This window comes from Pinus tabuliformis, chromosome 1_2, assembly GCF_031772625.1.
Source record: "Pinus tabuliformis cultivar Carrire ecotype Pingquan chromosome 1_2, CPIR1, whole genome shotgun sequence".
NCBI classification, from domain to species: domain Eukaryota; kingdom Viridiplantae; phylum Streptophyta; class Pinopsida; order Pinales; family Pinaceae; genus Pinus; species Pinus tabuliformis.
Window position 1 is genome coordinate 976,976,050 of NC_142298.1, and position 21,311 is coordinate 976,997,360.

The 21,311-nt window shown below is 39.9% G+C and overlaps 1 protein-coding gene across 2 annotated transcripts; it reads right to left on the reverse strand.

The window, feature by feature from the left end:
* Positions 1-1,526: 1,526 nt before the first annotated feature.
* On the reverse strand, positions 1,527-3,780 carry LOC149209265 (high mobility group B protein 7-like). Of its 2 annotated transcripts, none has more exons than XM_089396339.1 (8): positions 3,447-3,780; positions 3,268-3,350; positions 2,913-2,964; positions 2,702-2,812; positions 2,549-2,606; positions 2,319-2,363; positions 2,128-2,211; positions 1,527-1,979 (listed from the first exon to the last, which is right to left on the reverse strand). In XM_089396339.1, exons 1-8 carry the CDS (start codon positions 3,554-3,556, stop codon positions 1,860-1,862), a joined length of 663 nt encoding a protein of 220 aa, XP_089252465.1. In that variant the 5' UTR covers positions 3,557-3,780; the 3' UTR covers positions 1,527-1,859. The 2 variants fall into 2 exon arrangements, with proteins under 2 accessions (XP_089252465.1, XP_089252466.1); XM_089396340.1 differs by having other exon boundaries at positions 2,913-2,961; positions 3,447-3,776.
* Between the last annotated feature and the right edge of the window lie 17,531 nt (positions 3,781-21,311).

The following is a 21,311-nucleotide window of genomic DNA, read 5'->3' on the forward strand; positions in this document are numbered from 1 at the left end:
CAAGAGAGTATTGAAAATGCCGAGGAAAGACGTTGTGCAAGACTTCAAACAGACATTGAAATGAATCATCTGCAAAGGACTTAAACACACAAGAGAGTTGAAAATGTCGGGGACAGGGACGGGGAATCAATAAAGATTCCTACTTGCTCATTGACTAGTTCTATCTCAAATAAAGTGGCTGCAAATTCCAACTGGTAAGAACTGATGGGATCATCCGACTGATAGAATGCTTCTACTATGATTTACAATGATTTTCCAATGATTACACATGGTGTGATACAATTATCTGGTAGCAATGATTTTCCAAGGTTTTGATACAACCTCTACCCAAATAACTCATGAAATTAGGCTACCATTAAAGGGGAGATGGAAAACCTGCAAAGCATATACTAAAAATGTTTATGAAAATTAAAGAATTAATTAACAAAAAATAAAATTAAAGAAACCAGGCAATTGATTATGAAAAGCCATAGTAATTCTAACAAAGATTGTGAGTAACTTTCAAACATGTGCGAAGCAAGGGCATATTCCCTATTGAATCTTCTCATTATTTGTTTTTGGAATATGCAATTGAGCAGAGAACCAACATTTGAGACGAGTGTTTCTACATTGGAGGGGGGCTTATCTAAACATGAATTCAGAGGTACGCATGTGTATAATCTTGGAAAGACCTTTGGCCTCATAGAAGACAATTTTCTGATATGTTAAGGTTACTTCTTAGGAAGTAACATTACTGCGATCGGTGGTAGTATAGAGATTAAAAAGTTGTATTTGTGTTACAAAGTACATGCTTTATGACCTATTGTGGCATAACACTGCATATTACAACTCTACAAATGTACAAACTCTCTTCAACATAACAAGATCAACACATATCAACTCTTAAAAGCAACATGAGACTACTGAGAAGGCTCAAATATTCAAAAGGCATTTTTCTTTTAGCCCTGCACCTTGCCAAGTTACTAATAAAAGTCATATTTGGCAGATCCTGGCTTGTTTATCGCAGAATCAACTACACAGACAGTATCTTCAAATTTTGTCGTGGAGAAACAAACAAACAAAAATGTGTCAGAACAATGAAAAATCTGGTGACCAATTACCCATCCAAGTATATTCACAAGTCAATGCATTTCTTGTATGATATCATGCCAACATCTTCTAATTATATTTCATAAAATATAATGGAATGATCAAATGAAAATTGGCCAATGATTTAATCATCATGAATTTTAATATTAATTGCATATGCTTAGACCTCCGTAAATATCAATAATAGACCAATTCCATAAATAAATACAAGCAATTAGTTAAGAAAACAAAGAAATAAGAATAGCACTTTGATGTAATATTAGTTAAACGATAACACATTCGGCATTCATTTGCTATGCACTTTAAAATGTGAGAAAAACTTATACTACCTCAAATCATTTGCATTTACGTGTATTGTCAACCCATAGCCAACAGAGAATGTGGGGCATAACAAGACCTAATGTGCACACCACATCAATTTCCATGCAATACTCTAGTTTACCAAAAAAGCAGCATATCCATTAACCATGTGTTATACACTTCAGATCATGAAATTTCAATGTGCCTACCTCAAATCATATCATTTATGTGCAATGTCAACCCATAGCCCACATAGGAAGTAGAACATTTCAGACCATGGCACCCCATGCCACATCAATATACATTAGTCATGTGACCCCAATTAGATGCGATTTTAGAGATTAGACACCTCATGACATTTGATCAAAACTCCGTACATGCCCCAAAGCATCCACTACAATATTACACTCATGAAGCACCCACAAAATTATCTTCTTAAATTAATCAAGTCCAGCAATTTATGGACACACTTACTCCTCTTCAGTTTCACCATCCCCACTGGACTTAGCCCCCTCGTCATCATCACCACCATCACCATCAGATTTTGCTGCTTCATCCTCACACTCACCACTAGACTTAGTTGCTTCATCCTACATTTTTACAAACATGTATCATCTTCATTACCCATATATAAAAACCAGATAAAGAGGAGAAACAACATACATATCAATTGCACAAATGAAATGATCCAAGTTATTGATCTCTAAATACAAATACACATAAATGAGCAAAACTAACCTTGAGATCTTGTTGATATTTAGACATAGCTTTGTCATACTCTGCCTTTAGTTCAGCAGCCTTTTCCAGGTATGGCTTCTTCTCCTGCAATAGTATGGCATAAAATACTAATTTACAAGCAGAGCCAGCAAAAAAGACTTATTAGACAAAACAAAACAAGAGGCCACCAATAGGGTCATAAAGATTGTAACCTCGTCTGACATAGACTTCCATTTCACGCCCCCTTCCTTCCCAACCTGCTTTCAAAAAATCCATAATCAAATAGTTAATTTCAACAACATATGCAAATAACTTTACGACCATATCTACAAAACACACCAAATGAGTAATCCATTTATAGGATTCAAAAATCGCAAGTTTAAAAATAAACTAGATGTTAAAAACAAACTGAAAAAAAATAAACAAAACACGGACACAATACCTGGGCAGCACCTTTGGCATCGGGATTAGCCTCCTTATAGGTCTTCCTAAAATCATCCCTGCCACCAAAAACTGAATCATCAAATACAGCACAAGCAAAACCACATGCAAAGACTAAAACCATCACAGCATTTACAAGTTTTACAGCAATTACATGAACACAAAAAATGCTGTAGCGGGCTTCTTTGGCTGATTAGGGTCCTTAATTTTCTTCGCCTTTGTGCGTTTCTTTGGCTTCTCCTCCGACTTTTTCTTTGTTTTTTTCCTGTTCACAAATCCACATAGTAGGTCAGAGCAGCATCATACCTCGGAAGAAATTCAATAGAGAAAAGAAAAATGGCAAAAGGCAAGGTTTCAGATAGTACGCTTCGGGTGCTTTCTGGGCATCTGCATGTTTGGCTTCTTTGGAGACATCTGCTACATAAGAAAAATCAAAATCAAAAAGGATACAAGAACAAACCCAACAATCCCTAGTGAAAATAAGGTATAAAGTCAAAACTAACATAACCCTAACCAAAACAAGGCACAAAATCAAGATCGCTATAAACCCTCGACAAAATAAAGGGCAAAACCAAAATCAACACAAACCCTAAACAAATCAGACAGAACCAAAACTAACACAAACCCTCGACCAAAAATTCACAACCAATATTAACAAACCCTAGACAAAATAAGGTTTAGTGACTGAATCCTGCCGAAAGGAACAGCAAACTTTCTTACCAAAGTTAGACCATATCTTATCTTCAAGTTTGCAATCGTGCATGTCGGAAAGTGCCACAGGAACGTCTTTGTTGCAGACATCACTGGATTAGAAATCCATTATTAAACCATCAAATCAATCAAATGAAACCCTGGAAAATACATAAAAACGAATTGAACAAGGGAAAGAGAGAACCAACCATTTAATGAAACCACTGCCATCTCTGGCTCGCTTCAAATTAGCCGGATCAACGTCTACTCTTTTTCTCTGCCTCGGAGGATTAGTTTTTGAAGATGAATTGGTGGCCATTCTTCTTGTGAATGGTATCAAGCAATGCAAGGAAATCGCGCAAGGAAATCGCGCTGATGAAATGCCTGGGAATGTACAGATAGATGAAGTGATTTGAGGAATATGAAGAAGACTTATATCCCGGCAAGGGTATATTGGGGATTTCAAATTTTATGTTGCGGGAAGATTTGCTCAAACCCCAAATTCAAATTTCCCGGGGGGCTGTTGAACTTGTCGATCCGCTAACTCGCTAACTCTTAATGCTGTCCGTCGATAAGGTTAGTGGAATCAACGGTTCGTATTGCCCTCGCTTTTTTTATTCGTAGCGCGCTCGCTTTGACGCAGACATTGTTATTAATTTTTATTATTTTTGTTGTTTCATAGTGTTAAAATTCCCAAAGATTTTAGCGAGCCAGTGAGTTTGAGTTGTTTTATTAGAGCGTGGTCTTTTAAAAAAATCTATAAATTAGCTTTGAAAATAATAAAAAATTAGAGTATAGTTTTTAAAAAAAATTACAATTAGCTTTGAAAATAATTAATAAAATTATTATAAAATTGGGTAAAAAAAATAAAAATCTAAATTATATTGAATAAATTTCCCAAAATTTATATAACACTGAATTTTTTTTTACTATAAAAAATAATTCAAACACTCCAATATTCTGCTCTCTTTTTTTAATTGCCAAATTAAAATTTTATTATTATCATAATTCATTGAAAAAACAAAATCATTAAATATATATTTTAATATTTAAATTTATTAATTAAAATTATTAAAATAATAAAAATATGTATAAATTTTAAAAAAGACTTTTAAAATAAATATTTTATATAAAAAAATTAACCAAAAAAATCAATATTGTGAACGGTAATGTTTCCATGCATTTTTAACATAGTTTTTAAAAAGACGTATATATTATTTTTTAAGGCATAAGTTATAATGATGGGTAAGTAAGGAATTAAGTAAATAAGTTAAATTAGAATCATCGGTAAATAAAGAATTTAAGTAAATAGGTTTGTATTTAGTTATTTTAATAATAAATTTGAGTGGTCTATTTTTTTTTAACTTTAACGAGTATGATTTTTTTTTTTATTATTTATGAGGAATAAAGAGAGTGGGGCTTTGCCAGAGCAGCCCTGATTACATCATACTTGTACAGCTGAAACTGCTATTCTATCTGAACTTTAGCAAGGGATTTCTACGAATCTGTCCTCGTTTATGAACAACAACCCTTTATCCAATGCGCTCCCTTTGTTGGCCATCGAATCCGCATCACTATTTGAGCTTCTAAGTATATGATAGAATTTGTAGGAAGCAAAGACAGAGAGGACTCTTTTCAGTCTTTCCAACGTTCTGTTAAGGCCTGCATTTCTGAATTGCTCTTCAGCGTTCAACTTCTTTATGAGAATCTCCGAGTCTCCAAATACCTGTATATCTTTGATCCCTTTCTCTCTAGCAATTTGACATGCTTTGAGAAGGCTGAGCAGCTCTGCTTGATTGTTGGTCTTCAGGCCAAGACCCCAGTAGAAAGTGTCACGGGAAACCCCATCTGGGGAATAGATGATCCCTCCGGCACCCGAGGGGCCGGGGTTTCCTTTGGAAGCCCCATCAAAGAAGATTGTGTGGGATTTTTGAGCTCTCCACCAGTGCTGAAATGGTTCATCAGAGTCTCTCTTTTTCCAGATTGGATGCTCTGTTTGAGGAGAGAGAAGGTTCTTTCTGCTTTGAAGTTCAAGAGATCTGAGCCACCTCTTCTCAACCGGCTGGAGTGTTGTGTCCTCTTTGTGATACTGCTGCTGAGCCGCTTCTAGGAGGAGAGTTCTGGCTTTTGCTGCTACTTGCAAGGGAGTGTGATTCAGGTCATTAAAAATCTTCTAGTTACGAGCCAACCAAATCTGCCAACAGACAAACTTGGGCAGGGCATTCCAGACTTTGCACCAGAGCGATTTATGAGGAATACGATGTGGGTAAAGATGACTCCATTCTGCGAAAAGATCCAGGACAGAGATCTGAGCGGGAGAGTTTATGCGAAAATCTTGGAGCATGAGATCCCAAACTTCCTTTGCGAACAGGAAATCAATGAATAGATGTTGGGCTGTCTCAGCGTTACACCTGCAAAGAGCGCACCAGTGTGGGCCAGCAAACTTTCTTTTTGCCAGATTGTCACCGGTTAGTATCTTATTATGTATCAATGTCCAGAAGAAAAAGTTGACTTTTGGGGGAGCTAGGGATTCCCATACATTTTTCCAAAACGCGGCACTATGCTTGTTGTTTCCTGTTGTCTGAAACGCTTTATAACCTTCTGCTGTTGAATATTCCCCAGAATGACCCCAGCCCCATCGGTCTTGCATTGAGCGATGTATCGGAGCTGCATCTTCCATCAGATCAAGAAATGTGTTTAATTGAGTTTGCAGATGGGCAGGGGGATCGGGGATTGCCCAACCGGTCCATTCGTCTCTTTGATCCCAAGTGGAAATATAAAAAATGCTTAGCTTGCCAACTGATACTAGCCAGTCCCTTAAATCGGAGATCTCCTCATTATCAATTAGTGGATTTCGCCCCATTATACGATCATGCCAGAGATGTGTGTGCTTACCGTTCCCTGGAATTCTGTAAGCATTTTGACTGAAGAAATTGCTACTCTTATAACAGAGTTTCCATAGCAGCGTACTGTTGGTTGTATATCCCAGCTGGAGGTTTCTGAATTCAGCTTTTTTAGTGTATTTTGATCTCAATATGGCACTAACAGGATGGTTTGGTTCTTTAATCATCTTCCACAAGATTTTACTGCCAAGGGCAAGGTTGACCAGGGAGGGGTCGCGAATTTGCAATCCTCCTTCGTCGATGGATCTTTTGACAGTATCCCAGTTTCCCAGGTGTTGTTTCTTATCATTGCCCCTGCCTCCTTGCCAGAGGAAGTCTCTGAGGAAAGAGGAGATTTGATCCATGACATTTCTGGGGGCGAGCAAGAATGCTGCTTGGTAAATTATTAAGGAAGACAGCTGAGATTTTATTAAAATGACCTTACCTCCTTTTGTTAACCAGTATCCTCCCCATTTCGATATCTTGGTTTTGAATTTGCATATTATGTCGCTCCAAAGCGACCTCTTGTTCACTCCTGAGATTATGGGAAGCCCAAGATATCTGATTCTGTCCCATTGGGAGTGCCCTTTGAATCCAAGAATATTAGCTATAATGTTGAGCTCCTGTTGATCAGTATTCCAGCTAAAGACTTCGCTTTTTCTTTCATTTACCAAAGCTCCTGAGACTTTGCAATAGTTTCTGATGACCGTGTCGAAGGCCTTTGCTATTCTGGTTGAGGCACCCCCCAAAAGAATCGAGTCATCTGCAAAGAGTGCATGATTCAGGGGGTTTACTCTGTTGGTGGGTTTGAGGCCCGGAAGGGATCCTGACAGTCTTTCAGCTTCGAGTTTTCGACTTAACGATTCAGCCATTAAGATGTATAGAAAGGGGGAGAGCGGGCATCCCTGCCTGATGCCTCTCTTGGCTTTGAAGAAGTTGGCAGGCCTGCCATTTATGAGGGGGGCTATCCATGGGTTATTCGTGCAAGCTTTTATGAGGTTAACGAACTGAGTAGAAAAGCCAAAGGAGAGCAAAACTTTGCTGAGGAATGTTCTGTTGACTCTGTCAAACGCATTCGCCATGTCTAACTTTATGAGCATACCTTTCTCTTTTCTCTGCTTGCTTGAATGTATGGTCTCCTGCACTTGGATGACGTTGTCCAGAATGTGTCTACCTTCCACGAAGCCTCCTTGGGAACTAGAGATAATTCGAGGGAGCAAGGGCTTTATTCTGTTGGCCAACAGCTTTGCCAAGATCTTATAGGAGGCATTACATAACGAAATTGGCCTGAATCTGGCAAAAGTTTCCGGGTTGGAGTCTTTGGGAATCAGAGCTAAATAGGTTGAGTTGGTGCTGCCACCTACTTTAGCTTTTTTCATGAATCCCCTTATCATCTTTTGAAGATCATTTTTTATGATGTCCCAGCATACTTTGTAGAAATGAATGGTGAATCCGTCCGGTCCGGGGGCCTTGTCGGAATCCATAGACCAAATGACTTTGATTATCTCTTCCTCTGAAACAGGTTTGCAAAGATCAGAGTTTTCCTCCGGAGAGATTAAGGAAGGGATGTGGGTGAGGAATTCTGCTTCATCCGCTTCTTCACCTTGAGCATCCAGATTGTAAAGATTTTGAAAGTGTATTTCAGCTGCTTCTTTGACTTGTTGAAAACCCTTGCAGGTTTGGCCCGTCGATGTCTTAATTTCTGCTATATAGTTCCTTGACAATCTGGCCCGGTACTGCCGATGGAAGAAAGAGGTATTGCGATCCCCAGCTTTTAGCCACAGACTTCTAGACTTTAATCTCCAGTATTCTTCCTCTTTTCTGAAGGATTGGTAGGCTGCTCTCTGCGCTTTTGTTTCCATGTCCAGTAGATCTTCATTAATGTTTTTGCTTTCCATGTCGTTTTGTAGGGAGTGCAAAGCCTGGACTGCTGCAACTCTTTGGGAGATGGGGTTGGGGACTGGTTTCTTGATCCAATCCTTCAAAGCTTTTTTGGTGAGTTTCAGCTTTTGCTCCCAAACGAAGCTTGGTGAACCTGTAATGGAGGAGGCCCAAGCTGTTTTCACCGTCTCAAAGAAGCCCTCCCTTTCGATCCATTGAGGAGAAAAACGAAATGGAATGGGACCCAAATCCTCTTTGTCTTCTAAACAGAGCTGATTTGGCTTGTGATCAGAGGACAGCTTGGGCAAAATTTTTGTTGTTATGATTTTCTTATTCATGAGGAGAGAGGTTTGCACTAGAAATCGGTCCAAACGGGCTGAAATGTGATCTGTTCCAGTTCGATTGTTTGACCAGGTGAATAGACCTTGTATTGGGTTAAAATCTTGCAGATCCCATTGCTGAGCAAGCTCTTCCACTACGCCCACCATGGGATCCTTGGAATTGGTACCTCCTCTTTTTTCTTTGGCTCTCAAAACGATGTTGAGATCTCCAGCAAGAATGATATTGTTGGGAATTTCCTGCTCTAGAAACGCTGCCAGAGAGTTCCAGCAGTCTCTTTTTTCGGAGTAATTGACAGGGACATAAAGATTGACAAGAGAGATAGGCAACTTACTTGCAAGGTGGATTATTTCTGTGAATATCCAATGTAGGGTCTCGTGAGAGTTGATCAGCTGGAATTTATCTTCGTTCCAGAGAGTTGCCAGTCCTCCCGAAGAGCCTCGAGCGCTGACAGCTATGCCTGAGCTTTTCTTCCATTTTGACTTGCTGATTTCTAGCAGAGCTTGTCCTGCTATCTTTGTCTCTTGGAGCAAGAGGATGTCTGCAGGTTCCAACTTTAATAGGTCCTTTACTGCTTCTATTTTTGCGGGGTTCCCCAGTCCTCTGCAATTCCAAGAGACTAGCTTCATTATTTACCTGTGAGCGGGGTGGAGCCACCCTTGGATGACCTGGGCCTGCTATTTCTTCCGATTGTCATTTCTATTGTGGACTGGCTCCCTTGTGTTTTGAGCCTTTCTGCTTCTTCTTCTCTTTTTTCCTTGCGGGATTTCCTTCCGGCTCTTTTTGTTGGTCGCTCAAAGAATTCTTCCTCTGAGGACTCTGAGCTTTCGACTGCCTTTTTCTTTGTGGCTTCTGCATAGGTGGGTTTAGAGGGGCTGCCTTGGGTAGCTTCAATCTGGATATCGACCCCTCCCTCTTTGCTTGTAGGAGGGGCTTCCACATGATCCTCTTTTTCCTGAGCTTTGTTCGGTGGATCGGTCTGTGCTTCCTCCGTTCCTTTTGCGATTTCTCCCGCTTCCTGAGATGGATTGGTGATGTTCCTATCTCCTGTTGCTGCGCTTTTTCCTGCATCTTTCTTTGCATGGGCTGTTCTCTGGACTAGGGTCCATTGATCCCCGATATGTTTTTCAGATTGCTCCTCTACTTTCTTCTTACAATGCTTTGCAAAGTGACCGTGACCATGACAGTGTCTGCATTTAAAGGGGAGCTGTTCATAGTCGAGCTCTTGGATGTGCGTCCAACCTGCCACCGAGAGCTTGATCGCTTCAGGCAATCCTTCCTCAAGGTCCACTTCGACACAGATACGGGCGCAAGAATATTGGTCTCTTCTTACAGCCTGATCTATATATTTGCCTAGCGCGTTCCCGATGGTCTGGAACGATTTTTGATTCCAGCAATGAAGAGGCAGATGAGGGAGCCTCACCCACACCGGCACAGCAGATGGGACGTCTTGGGAGGGATCGAAGTCTGGAGTCCATTTATTTAAATACAGGCCCTGCGGCCCCATGAAGTAGGGGCCATTTCTGAATATTAAGCTTCTGTCTTCCGTGTTTTCAAATACAAAAACAAAGTACCCTTTTCCCACAAAGTAGCTCTTAACTCCATCTTTTATCAGAGGTTTCCAGTTTCTTTGAGTCCATTCCTCCACGGATTTGGGGGAAGGCCATAAGCCTGTATCCTCCTCTGGCAGGGCAACTGAAGGAATCGTATCCATTCTTTTGATAAATTTCTGCTGGGTTGCAGAAGGAGGGCGTTTTGTCCCGGAAGCAATCAAATTTCTGAAGGCAGAGACTTCAGGGGGCGGATCAGCAGGGGGGGCAGAGCCCTCAGGGATCTCCATCTGGCTGCGAGGGGAAGGGCGAGGCTGTGCGCAAGGGCGCAGCAGCCAGGGCGGCGCTGAATGGCTCCCAGAACCCTAGCTTGCAGAGCGCAGGGGAGGGCAGCGCGCGATTGATCGTACCGAGTGGTCTATTTTATTGATGGATTTTTCAAGCATTTAGAAGATCAAGTATTTTGAGGTATAATTATTTTTCAAGTTTTACATTTTAAAAGATGTTTGCATTGTGAGGAATTTGATTTCTCTAAACGTAGATTAAGATAAATCTAGTATGCATTATGTATTAACTTTATGGTGAGTGTAAATTAGACATCTCCTTCATTCCAATAAAATATATGTTTATGCATTTTTTAATGTATAAATAGAATTTTGTATTCTTTAAAATGCACTTTTAAATGCATAAACGAATTTGTTGCTTTGAAAATCCACTTCAACACTGGGATTGTGTAAACCATATAGGTTAAACTTGCAATTCCAACAAATCTTTACCATATTTTAAACAAAGTTCTAGGATTGTGTAAACCGCACATGTTAAAATTGCAATTCCAACAAATCTTTACTATATTTTAAACAACGTTGAATGAAAAATATACCTGGAAAAGTGTCAAAATATCAAATAGTTAAACTGCACTAAATGTTTTAACAGTAGGAAGAAAAAAAAAAAAATTTAAGTTGCACTCTATCTATTCTAAGTTTTGGAGGATTTTCCGATATATTTTCATATCTAATTTGTTCATAATATGGCAAGGATTTCTTGGGATCACAAGTTTGAGTTGCAAACTTTCAACGTGTTGAATTCATATATATAGTCAAAAATATATTTTAAACAACAAAAATCACATAATTTCGACCAAAAATTCCAAAAATAGTGTCTGCATTAAGTTAATATTAAAATATTTTATTTTTAATTACTTTGTGTAATATATACATTGTTGATATTGAAATATTTTATAGAGCATTGAAATATCCTATTTCTAATTCACATTATTCTTATTAAAATATGTTTTTGTTATTAATAAATCTTTAAATACATGTTTCCCTTGTATTGGGAAGTAGCTCTCTACATATATAGGAATATTTTACTTAACCTTGAATATTGAAATATTTTATTTATAATTTGCATTGGTAAAAAAAAAATATTACTATTTTTTAAGTGTATATATCAACTTCATCAATTACAACACAACAATGCAACACAACACAATGAGAGTGACATTATTGATGTTTTATAATGCTCCTAATCAAAACTAACCAAACATGTGTACTTAATTTTATTTTTATTTTAAGGGGTGGTAGGAGGGGGAGGAGGACTTGAGTTACTCATGGGGTCTTGGTTGTATGACAAATAATCAAGCAGAGATATATGGTCTCTACCGGGGACATTTTTTAGTCAAAGAACATCAAGTGGACACACTTACGGTTATGGGAGATTCTCTCATAATCCTGCATCATCTAGTCAAAGGCTCTCTCCCAAAAGAGAAATCTATGGAAAACATCATGAAAAGAATTAGGAAAATTGGGGAAGATATCTCATCCAAAGCATATTTCCATGTCCTAAGAGACTTCAACAGAGAAGCAGACAAGTATGTTATCAAGAGGTGTAAATTGAAGATAGGTGAATTAAAGATTAGTGGTCAAATAAGTCTACTATAATTCCCTAATGGTCGATGAAGTCTATTAAAAAAATTAGTTAAATTGATTGATACAAGAAAATATAAAAATGGAAAATTGGTGGGGGCCAAGTGACTTCGTGGCAACCTCGAGGAAACACAGAAACACATGCATGCAGACAGTCGTGAAAGATTTCATAATCGATTAGTAGCATTATATGTTGTAATTTTTGTGTTTTGTTGGGGCATTTTTGTAAGGTATTCACCTTAAAAAACATGTATTTTTGTTGCTTAAATATATGCTCCTCAAGAAAATCATGTATTCTTGTTGGGAAGGAGAAAACAATTGGAAAATTTTAACGAATTAGCACTGAATGCTTGAAGTATTTGCACAAATGCATAATTATACAATACAAATACTCGTGTGTATATATGTGTGTGTGTATTTATATTTATTTATTTATGTGTTTATTTATTTATTTATCTTTTTCTTTTAAAAGGGATACTTGTCAACTAAGGTTTGAGTATGGAAAGAATTACACATCTCTTTCAAACTAGGATGTGGAATGCACCTCTTGAAATAATAATTCAATGGTTTAATATCTTAAATTCTCTTCTTGTCAATAAGGTTTATCTTAGGTGATTAGGAAAAATCATTGTCGTCTTCCGGCTATATTTGATTTGCATAAATGACATGTTAAATTCATATTAAATATATTATATAAAAGGGATGGGAGGAAGGGGGGGGAATATTACTAAATCCCGAAAGAAACATTGTGGATAAATTCTCGTGAGGACTTGTTAGGAAATCCAATAACCAGGCATAAATGTATGGACTCTACTTGCGGATAATGCTAGCGCAAAGACATGGAATCCAGGACATTATCATTTTAAGTGACTCTTATCTAAGTATTTGATCAATGAGAAGGGGCACTACTCCAAAAGATAACACATTAAGCCTCATGTTCCATCGAATCAAAAGTCTTCTTCTTTCCTTCTCCAACTCCTCTTTCTTCCATATCCTTCGAGATCTAAACCCTGAAATGGATCTTCAAGCCAACAAGGCTTGCGTCTTGGGTGAGGACAAGCATAAATCAATGGTTTTAATGAGCATGTCCCTATCCCTTGATGTGCATATGATTAGCTCCCTAATGCCCATTAGTCCTACCCTTCTCCCCCTTCAATTAATGTGCCCCCTCCCCTCCCTTATCCCCTTGTCACCTATGATTTATTGAACCAAAGTAAGAATTCCTATGTCAGCGTTCTAACATTTCCAAATTATATCGTCTGCCAACCCAACATAAACCATATGGTCAACGGATGTAGGCACGGCTCATTTAATGGTTGCAAGGTGGATTAGATTTACCCTTAATTTTGATCTCTGGGAATGTTGTGATAATATCTCTGCAAGCATGCCTAATTTAATTTCACTAGTGTGAATTAGACCTACTCTCAATCCTGAGCTTATGGCCTGCAAGAAATGTGTCTCTCCGGACTGATTTCTAATGATTATTCTGTACTGGGACACTAGAAGCAATGATGTGGAGTTGAAAGCTCGAATGCGACTTTTAGGGTGCAATGAGCATAAATTTGGTAGCAGGAGCTCATCCAAATTCATAGTTTTCAAATTGAGTGGGCTTCAAATCCTTAATTCTCTGTGGATTTTGCAGTGGAGAGTCCTTGTGATAAGGGTGGCATCCAGGCGTTGGCACCTTTGGAAGCTCAACAATGAGCTTCGTGCTTTCTTCCATTGTGTGAGTCAAGTGTGGAACCAACACCATTGTTGTCGGGTGGTTTGGCATCTCAGCCTCTCTAGGTTGGAGGTAAGCATTGTGTTGGGTCCTTCATTTTAGGAACATACTTTTTACATATTTTGACCAAGTCTGACTGGAAGGCAGTTACGCAGAAGGTCACCGAGGGAAAGAAAAGGAATCAGGTAAGATTAGGCAAACATCGAAGTTGACAAGAAAAAAGCATGGAAAAGTGCAAGCAAAGCAGAGTTCACAAAGACTATTGAAGAGAGATAAGTGCACAAGAAGGATAAATTGAAGTCGAGTTGCAGAAGTCACCGGAGAGGAATGAGCGTGGTATCCAAGGGGACAACTGGAAGTTCAAGCGAGCGGGGTTGCAGAATAAGTATATAAAAGCTAAAGGAAGGATAACAGAAAAAAGGGAAGCAAATACCTTATACCGAGATGTTGTCATTGTGTGGAATGAAGCCTTAGTTTGTTTGTCTCTCATCTTTCTCTGAACCTCTGGTTTTGTCATAAGGGTTGTGGTATTGGAATGTAATGGCGCATAATCTATTAATAAAATGGGAGTTGCGGGATTGTTCTACATCTCTAAGTGTATTGAATCGTATGGGCCCCTTTTGAATTTTCTTTTCACGTGTCTAAATGCTCTCTGTCTTCCTAGTTACATTGTAAATCTATACTTTCCACAGTATGCATGTTTGTGAATAATACTTTCTGGTGTAAGTGTGTGTATTGAATTGTCTGTTGTGTTACTCTTTGATGCTTGTTCACAGACCCTTTCCTATCTAAGTCTCGACATGCCGCGGGTGAGATGCCTTACTTTTTACTAAGTAAGGTGAAATTTTTGGCATTTTGCTAGACTATAGCGGATCTCTTTTTTGGCCCCTGAGGTTGAACCCAGGGTCTCTATTCATTAAAATTTTGAGCCAACAAATGGTTCCATTGTCGAGACCTGAAGTTTCCTTAAGGGACCTAAAACATGGTGTCATGGATTTCTAAAGGAGATCTTCAAGTTTGGTGGCACGAACAGGTGGATCGCTTTATTTCCCAATAGGCACAACTTTGTTATAAGGGTGTGAAGCAAGTGAAGGAAGAAGTTTTGTACACTGATCCTACAAGTGATCAGTACGAGATATTATGGTGTAAGTTCTTAGAAGATATTTATAATTGGTTGCGAAGGTTGCAGGTAAAAAGGGGGACGGGCAATCGGCGCATATTTTCCTGTACCTGAACTTTTGTTGATCTAGTCGAGCTACGTTTCCTTAATACAAAGCTAACTCGGGCCATCGATTTATGGATACAAGCTACGTTAGAAAGATACATTATTGAGTTTGTCGCGGAAGGTCATATGTCCTTTTCCAAGGTTGAGGATATGTTTAGATTGGGGTTGCAGTAAAGGTTATTGAAAGAGATCCCCCTTTGGGTTAAGGTCTTGTTGGTGGAAGAAAACCTGATCCTATTCCAAGGCCAGTCAACGGCTGCTTAAAGCCCTGGTACTAAGGGTGGGGTATAAGGGGAGCAATCTTGTCTGATTGTGGGAGATTAAAATGTTGATAAATGGACATCGATGATTCGCAGAAGGCTAGATACCTACAGGTGTAGAAGAGGGCGCAAATAGTTAAGGAATGGTGGGATAAATCTTTGCATGAGACCCATAGGTGACAACTACACCAAATAGGAGGGGTGTTGAGTAGTTCAGAATCACGAGAAGGAGGGCCCAGTCAGTTGAAGTTGTGGCATGAGGAGGACAATGATAGGTGGGTCCTAGCCCAATAGAAGGGGTCAGGCCCATTGTTGAGGGACAGACGGGAAGAGGTAGCTTAGGTCTCCACATGCCATGAGGGATGAAGATGTCAGATGTATTAGGGCCTACAAACCAAATGGTAGGCCTAGATGAAGATATGTATTTCATGATGAGGAAATTGTTTTATGAAGATGACGCGTCCCCTGAGAGTAACAGCTCATTGCATAACAACATAGGTAACACTTCCCCTAACCTCCCCCTAGTACTTTATCAAAACCCTATTCAATTTCTCTTAAAGTTAGTCAAAGTCATAAAGGTTCATAAAGTATATAACACTTATACGGTTGGTATTGTTGGTGGCAACGGTAGTTGTCGTTGCTCAAGTTCTTCAGGACCTTTGCAACCCAGTTCTCCAGAGTTCATACTTGAATCGCCCATTCAAACATAGATGGCTAGCAACATGGTGTGTTCTTTCACTAGATATCCTGAGTCCTCTAGACGCGAGAATGAGGATGTCGAGCAACATTGGTATTTGTGTGAGGCTATGTGTAGATCTCATCAGACTCCAGATGTTACCAAACTCATTAAGTTTCAAAACACCCTCGAGGAGATAGCCATTAGTTGGTTCATTAAGTGGTTCTCTCTACATCAAAATCCTACAATAGATGAGGTTTTGATCTAAATGGGAAAGTTAGTGTTTGTTGTGCTAAATTCCAATTCAGAATATAAAAAAAGTGCTTGAGTATTATGAGGTAAATTGCAAGTTAACCACGAGTTTTTTTTATGTCTTTATATGTAATTCATGAGCTTAAAACGTGAATTAAAACACTGAACAATGACGTAACAATAGACAAAACATCACCATAACAGTAATACACTCAGCAATTGATGAAGGATTTCACCCCTCCTGGGCTACGTCTCCTTCGTCCAACTTCTAATGGCTTGACCCAATCTCATTATGCTCAAAAGACTTCAGTGATAAAGAGTACATAAAGTGTGTTGACATAAAGAGTGGCTCGTTTCCCCTTTAAGGAAACATTCTCCTGCAAAGAACTCTCACTCTAAAAACATGACAACCTACAGTTAGTCATGAAACAATCAACAAGAAAAGGACTCGCAAATCAAGACCCCATACTCCATCTGACTATGAGCATAACAAGTACAACAATTCACTTGAATTACTAAAAGAGAACTTTCCTCAACAAGACATAATGAGAAAAGACAAACGTGGAGCTCAAAAGACTACTTGAAGTTGTTGAGGAACAGAAGCAAAAGATGTGCCTCATGTTGCAGAATGTTGTGGAGGAACAGACTAATGAATGTTCTACTACCAGAGAAGCAAAGAGTCCTTCCAATACTAAGCAAGCTTGTGTCCATGGTACATAGGAGGCGTCCTCCATTTGACAAAAAACACATATACGTTTATCCTCTTGACAAGAGCCATAAGTTGCATTCTTGCCATGTCCACAAGCTTGTTTAGTATTGGAGGGACTCTTTGTTGATCTAGTAGTAGAACATTCAGGAGGCCCAGCCAGAGGCTGCCACGTGGCACCTCGGTGGCCACAAATTGTTTTTTGAAGGTTGATTGACATTGTCGAGTTTCAAACCCACGACTTCATTTCCACAAACCACAACATATACCAACCCGCTATACGTGAGACTTGTTATGTCATGGCGAAGTTATTGTATTTAAGGTTTATAGGTGGAACATTTGGCATGGGGACCGAGCTAGGGCCCAGCCCTAGCCACCCCCACACCATGGGACCACGGGCAGGAGGATCGGGGGTTGGACCCTAGCCCAACCCACATGGTAACATAACCCTGTCACATTGAATGTAACCATGACCGTCTGCGTTTACGCCACACACATGTACCACCGCCCATCGCATTAAATAATGACGCCACCATTAACCACGTACGCATAGCCTTAACGCTAACTGCTTGGTATATCCGCCATGAAATAACAAGTCTCACATATAGCAGATTAGTATATGTTGTGGTTTGTGGAAATGAGGTTGTGGGTTTGAAACTCGGCGGTGTCAATCGACCTTCAAACAAATTTTTGTGGCCACCAAGGTGCCATGTGGAAGCCTCTGGTTGGGCCATGTGGCGGCCTCGGGTTGGTCCACATAACCTCACCTTCAACCAATAATATACAACCCAGTCAGTGCCTCCAACCTGCCACATGGCGAGTTGCCATTGGCTCTTTTGAAACCCATTCATGTGCCAAATCAACAGGCCCAGTTAGTATGCCACATCAGTAGTACAAACTACTAACTGGGCAACCCTACACAAAATTTTCCCTATTTCTCAAGACGATCAGAACACGACAATTTTTTCATACGACGTCCGTTTGACACGTCGTTGGAATTGTGGCGACAAGCACTACGCAATGGTGCTATCAACAAATAATTTTTGAGGCAGTGAAATTTTGAGCCTTTTAGGATCCATCTGGACTTGATATGAATAGGAAAGTTAGTGTTTGTTGTGCTAAATTCCAATTCAGAATATAAACATAGTGCTTGAGGATTATGATGTAAATTGCAAGTTAACCATGAGTTTTGCTATGTCTTTATATGTAATTCATGAGCTTAAAACACGAATTAAAACACTGAACAACAGATAAAATATCACCATAACAGTAATACACTCAACAATTGATGAAGGAGTTCACCCCTCCTGGGCTACGTCTCCTTGGTCCAGCTTCCAATGTCTTGAACCAATCTCATTATGCTCAAAAGACTTCAGTGATAAAGAGTACATAAAGTGTGCTGACATAAAGAGTGACTAGCTTCCCCTTCAAGGAAACATTCTCCTGCAAAGAACTCTCACTATAGTCAATCATGAAACAATCAACAAGAAAAGGGCTCTCAAATCAAGACCTCATACTCCATATGACTATGAGCACAACAAGTACACCAATTCACTTGAAGTACTAAAAGAGAACTTTCCTCAACAAGACATAATGAGAAAAGAGAAACATGAGCTACACCATAAATGTTACATCTATTGTAGAAAACATATGAAGGCTAGAAAACCCCTACAAGGTCCTCTCCATTTTCAAAAGCCTTCAAAAACTGATTCAACCCACTGATTGATCCTAGCACCCATAAACTCAAATCTGCAAAAATTCTTTTTAGAAGTGCTCCAATGGTTGTAAAACTCGTTCCATTAGCTTCAGAAGACCCAAAAATGTCTTTCTAGCCTCATCCTTCTCCTGAAAAGACCAAAAACTCCACAAGTTATGAGTTCCCCTAGCTTGGTTGCTATTTGCTCTACAAATTCCCCAAAATCTGGCACCGGTCCTACAATTTCGCCCCAAATTGTGCTAATTGAGTGCCATTTTGCCCAAAATTCGGCGCATTTTGTCGACGCCTTAATTCGGCCTCTAATGCCTTAACTCTGAAATTTTTGGGTCATGTGGAGGACACGTGCTCAGGGGTTAAGGCCAATGACCCGCCCCCACAGGCCAAGCACCCCCCCCCCCCTGTCGGCCAGGCCCCCACTCCGCTTCCTGCGGTCCCATGCTCGCCATACATCCCGGGGCTAACCCCCATGGCTGGCTCCTCTTCGCCTGGCCCTTGGTCGCATTAGTGGTCACATTGCTGCCACACGTCCTGGGGTGGTCCCTTAACTCCTCCACTCGACGGTGTTGGGCTCAGTCACAAGGCGCGGTTAGGGTTGGCAGTCTATTTAGGCTCGACGGTTAAGGCTAAAGATGGTGGTTAAGGCTGAAGATGGCGGTTAAGGCTGGAGATGGCGATCAAGGTAGAAGAGTTTACATGGGTGGCAGATATACCGGGCGATTAGCATTAAGGCTACAGGTACATGGTTAATGGTGGCGGCATTGTTTAATGCCACCGGTCGTGGTACATGTGCATGACATAAGCGCTGACGGTCATGATTACATTCAATGCAACGGGGTTATATTACCACATGTGTCGGGCTAGGGTCCAGCCCCCGACCCTCCTCCCCGTGATCCCGTGGCGCGGGGGTGGCCAAGGGCTAGGCCCTAGCCCGGCCCCCATGCCAAATGCGCCACCTATAAACCTTAAATACAATAACTCTGCCATGACATAACAAGTCTCACGTATAGTAGATTGGTATATGTTATGGTTTGTGGAAATGAGGTCGTGGGTTCGAAACTCAGCAATGTAAATTAGACTTCAAACAATTTTTTTCGACCACCGAGGTGCCACGTGGCAACCTCTAGTTGGTCCACATAACCTCACCTTCCATCAATCATATGAAACCCAGTCAGCGCCTCCAACCTACCATGTGGTAAGCTACCATTGGATCTTTTGAAACCCATTCATGTGTCAAATCAGCAGGCCCAGTCAGTATGCCATGTCAGCAATATGGACTGCTCGTTGGGCAACCTTGCACAAAAGTTTGCTTGTTTCCCAAAACGATCAGAACGCGATAACTTTTTCATACGACGTCCATTTGACGTGCCATTTGCGCCGTTGGAATCGTAGAGACGAGCACTACACAATGGTACTATCAAAAATTAATTTTGAGACAGTAAAATTTTGAGCTTTTTAGGATCCATCTGGATCAGGTTCAGCAGGAATTTGTTCAAGAATTCAAACTTCCACAAACTAACCAACGTGGGTTGTTTGAGCTATGGGATATTAAGTAGCAAGAATGGGAGACCATGTGGGAGATGATGAAAAGGTTTAACAATGCTCTTGGAAAGCTAAGTTACCGCATCGATCCCAATCACCAATGGGATTGGTTCATTAAAGCCTTGTTGTCGCTCACTCGGACACTACTGACTCAACAGATTATCTGTAATTCCCTACTTAATCTTATCATGCAAATTTTATTAGTGTTTAAATTACCTGAAAATATTGACTTATAATTATCGGGAAATATTGGTATATACCTACATTTGTGAAACTGTAATTTTATTTACTGATATAAATTTTATTATTGTTATTATTCAATTCCCAACTTGTTTTCTCAAATTTAATTTTGATAGGATATGGTCTCCTTCTATTTATTCCAAGTTAAATATCCATATCCTATCCCCAAAATGTCTTCTCAAATCTACTTTGAACAATATATGGTAAGAAAAGTCAAGGATACTAAATGAAAGGATGAGGGGGTAGTCATGACATTAATGATAGGTGGTTGAGGTGGATGGGAGGAAGAGGCATAAAAGGGGAGAGACGATGAGAGGAAAGGGGGGAATCCTTGGTCTTGGCTTTGGTTTTGGAGGATTTTGTTTTGGAGGAGGAATGTGGAGAAGGAGAAGGGAGAGAATGGAGAGATAAATGAGGGAATACAAACTTGGATCTGGAGAGTGTTTGTTAAACTTGGACACACTACATCTGGTTGGACTTGGGCTCGGAGGGCTAGGGAACCTGTGGAGGTTCCTTGGGCTAGGAAATACTTCCTAGTTGGCTGGGAGGCAAATCCAGTCGGGTAGTCAAGAGGAGCATCCCAACAGAGTCAGGAGCTCAGGAGCATCTCAACTAAGCTATTGGAACAGGTATTCCTTTGTTTATTGATTACTTATGTAAATGGTTGCAATGAAATTCTTACTTATTTAATTTGTGGTAAATAAATTTTAATGGTATATTATCATCAAATAAATGTTTAGATATAAATAAGTTATTTCCCATCATGTTCTATTTAAAATTAGAGAAATTTAGATTTTAGTTAGAGGACCTTAGGAGGGAACCTCACATTATCGACACTCTACAAGATGCGTTTGAACAAGCAAATAGGATCAAGGTTTGGTAGGGTATCCTTACGGCATCGATGGGGATCTATTTCCAACAATCTTGCTCTTATGTGTTTGCAACACTAGATTGTTGACTTGACTGAGAAGCTAAGAGACATGCACCCGACACGACTTGTGCGACCTCAAGTGTAGTGTACGAATTTCCATATTAAAGGACATCACGCCACAAAGTACCTGAGAATGCGGGGGAAGTACATCCTCCATGTTGGCGGGTCCGTCTACATCCTTGCCTGCCATTTGAATTGCATAAATTAGTATGCAAGGTTTATATTAAG

What these genes read in the sequence shown, in the direction of transcription:
- LOC149209265 (XM_089396339.1), bottom strand. Translation starts at nt 3,556, where the DNA reads ATGGCCACCAATTCATCTTCAAAAACTAATCCTCCGAGGCAGAGAAAA. An exon ending in GGAAGTCTATGTCAGACGAG is followed by an intron (nt 2,212 to 2,318) that starts GTTACAATCTTT and finishes ATACTATTGCAG; the next exon opens with GAGAAGAAGCCATACCTGGA. An exon ending in AATATCAACAAGATCTCAAG is followed by an intron (nt 1,980 to 2,127) that starts GTTAGTTTTGCT and finishes GTAAAAATGTAG; the next exon opens with GATGAAGCAACTAAGTCTAG.